The sequence below is a fragment of the Triticum dicoccoides genome, chromosome 7A, assembly GCF_002162155.2.
Source record: "Triticum dicoccoides isolate Atlit2015 ecotype Zavitan chromosome 7A, WEW_v2.0, whole genome shotgun sequence".
NCBI lineage: Eukaryota > Viridiplantae > Streptophyta > Magnoliopsida > Poales > Poaceae > Triticum > Triticum dicoccoides.
In genome coordinates, this window is record NC_041392.1 from 239,405,415 (window position 1) to 239,408,351 (window position 2,937).

General features: G+C 49.3%; 1 protein-coding gene across 1 annotated transcript; it reads left to right on the forward strand.

The window, feature by feature from the left end:
• Positions 1-448: 448 nt before the first annotated feature.
• Positions 449-2,551, forward strand: LOC119330284 (cyclin-dependent kinase B2-1). The gene is made up of 6 exons (XM_037603389.1): positions 449-988; positions 1,123-1,296; positions 1,403-1,496; positions 1,583-1,652; positions 1,750-1,888; positions 1,998-2,551. Exons 1-6 carry the CDS (start codon positions 578-580, stop codon positions 2,088-2,090), a joined length of 981 nt encoding a protein of 326 aa, XP_037459286.1. The 5' UTR covers positions 449-577; the 3' UTR covers positions 2,091-2,551.
• The last annotated feature ends 386 nt before the right edge of the window (positions 2,552-2,937 follow it).

Sequence of the window (2,937 nt, forward strand, 5' to 3'; positions counted from 1 at the left end):
GCCGGGGCATTTCTCCTTTTTGAAAAAAAAGGAAGCCAAAGCGGGAAGGAGGGTGTAGGAGGAAAAACCGAGGGAGAAGTGAGGCGAAAGTAGAGATTGTGTTGCAGATTTCTGTTCTATATTCTTCTTTTTTCTTGAAGAAGAAAATGTATTTATAGGGGTTTTTCTTGAAAAAAATGTGTGTGTTTTTTTTTTGAGAAACAAAAGGTGTATGCTCTGTTTGGGCTGGCGTACGACGGGACCAGCCCACACATGACATACGAAGGCAGCAGTTTGCAAATGTCACCTCGAAACGGCCTGTAAAGTACTGTAGCATCGATCCCTTCGTGTGAACGTGCGCTCATCCCACCGACCCAGAAAGGCGTGCCGAATTCGAAATTCGAAATCTGAAGCAACCGTTGGAGCGCCTTCCCTCAAACGGCTCTCTCGCATACAAATCTCCCCCACGATCCCCTCCCCAATCACAAACCCTAACCCCAGCCGCCCCCCCATTCCCAACCCACACCACCACCAAATCACCCATCCCGCACGGCAGCCCACCAGAGAGGAAGAGGCCGAGGGAGAGCGGATCTGCGCGATGGCGACGCTCCAGCACCAGAACCAGGGGGCGGCGGCGCCGATGACCACGACTGGCGGCGGGCTGCGCGCCATGGACCTCTACGAGAAGCTGGAGAAGGTCGGGGAGGGCACCTACGGCAAGGTGTACAAGGCCCGGGAGAAGGCGACGGGCCGGATCGTGGCGCTCAAGAAGACGCGCCTCCCGGAGGACGACGAGGGCGTGCCCCCCACGGCGCTCAGGGAGGTCTCGCTGCTGCGGATGCTGTCGCAGGACCCGCACGTCGTGCGCCTGCTGGATCTCAAGCAGGGCCAGAACAAGGAGGGCCAGACCATCCTCTACCTCGTCTTCGAGTACATGGACACCGACCTCAAGAAGTTCATCCGCGGCCACCGCCAGAACCACGAGAAGATCCCCGCCCACACCGTCAAGGTATATCCCTCATTCCCTCTCTTCGCCGTCTCGCTTCTTTTGTTGTTCGTTTTCCATGCCTTGCACGCGAGGTGTTTGCTTGAATGCACATACAGTGATTGATTCTGTGGTGAACTGGTGATCCGTGCGTGCAGATCCTGATGTACCAGCTCTGCAAGGGCGTGGCTTTCTGCCACGGACGCGGTGTCCTGCACCGTGACCTCAAGCCCCACAACCTGCTCATGGACCGCAAGACCATGGCTCTCAAGATCGCCGATCTTGGGCTCAGTCGTGCCTTCACGGTTCCTCTCAAGAAGTACACACACGAGGTACGATTCCTGGTTCTGTTACCAGTATTAGTGCCGGATTGCTGTCTGATTCTGCATCATTCACGCCACTTGATCTGTTCATGACACAGTCTGAATTCTTTTGCAGATCCTTACTCTGTGGTACAGAGCTCCTGAGGTCCTTCTTGGCGCCACACACTACTCAACGCCGGTTGACATGTGGTCTGTGGGCTGCATATTTGGTATGATGAACTTAACGTTGTAAATTAGCATACTTTGAGAATTTAATCCTCTTAGGTAGATATGCTGAATTCCTTGTAAATGGCAGCTGAGTTGATCACTACCACGGCACTTTTCCCTGGAGACTCTGAGGTGCAGCAGCTCCTGCACATTTTCAAGTACAGTACCACACCTGGTCACACTTGCTTGTTTTCTCACTTGGCATCAGTAGGGGATATCAGATGTTGATGGTCTATATTGGTATTTGAATGATAGGTTGCTGGGCACTCCAAATGAGGATGTCTGGCCAGGAGTAGGCAAACTCCCGAACTGGCATGAGTACCCTCAGTGGAACGTCTCAAAGCTGTCTTCTGTAATTCCTAGTCTCGATGCCGATGGTATTGATCTGCTTGAGGTTAGTAATCAAGCATGGGATCCGTGCTACTCTATCCTTGTAGAAAATATAGAAGCAGAGGTGCTCTTGTGAGAATCTGGTGCTAACTTATAGCTGTGATCCTTTGCAGAAAATGCTGCAGTATGAGCCGGCAAAGCGAATCTCTGCGAAGAAGGCCATGGAGCACCCATACTTTGATGATGTGGACAAGGCGCTGTACTGAAGCTGTCTTCGTGGCTAGCAAGAAGCGGATTTCTTGTGATTTGTGCTTGTCCTGAAGCATATCTTTTGCTTCCAGGGCAGGCATCTTTACCTCTGTTATTCCAGCTGCCATTTAGTTTTGCCCCATTGACTGATGGTTGTGATGGATAGTGACTCTGGAGTTATGCATAATTAAACGCCTCTTGCCAGGCGTTAAGTACTGATCTTGTGAAGCACTACTTCTGCTTCAAAATCAGACTTTACCTCTTTTTCTAGCTGCTATTTATAGTGTACGCCATTCATTTTTGTTTCTGATGGATAACTGAAAAATCGTCTTGATGAAGGTAAAAGACTTGTGAGATTATCTAATTTCGTCTTGATGCTCAAGTCATCCTTGAGCTGAACTGCCTCTTGATGAATGTAGATTGCCAGTCATTCTTCTGATTACCGGAATTGTACTCGTCCAGTCACCCTTGAGCTGAACTGCCAGAATGTTTAGTGATATGCTGATGAATGGTACAAACTTGAGCTGTCTGCGCTGATTGTTTTGTTTGAGTGGCAAGCTGGTTTTGTGTAAATGATGGTGTGTCATCTTGGCTTATGGTGCATGAACAAAGTTCACGTCTAAATAACAGAAAGAGTAAATCTAGCAGATTCCCTAAAAACAGCTTTTAAAGCTGAAGACAACTACTTTATGTAGCATGGCAATTCGGCCAGCTACGTCGGCAATTCCCCTTTTTTTTCTTGGCATGACAATTCTCTCTGGTGCAGCATGGAAAATCCTTGGAACGCATGACAATTCTCTCTGCTGCAGCATGGCGAAATTCATGAAACACATGGCACTTTTCTCTGTTTAGCACAATAATTAT

Coding starts and splice junctions, on each gene's coding strand:
- LOC119330284 (XM_037603389.1), top strand. CDS start 578: ATGGCGACGCTCCAGCACCAGAACCAGGGGGCGGCGGCGCCGATGACC. Junction 1,653..1,749: donor CAGCTCCTGCACATTTTCAA/GTACAGTACCAC, acceptor TTTGAATGATAG/GTTGCTGGGCACTCCAAATG. Junction 1,889..1,997: donor ATGGTATTGATCTGCTTGAG/GTTAGTAATCAA, acceptor GATCCTTTGCAG/AAAATGCTGCAGTATGAGCC.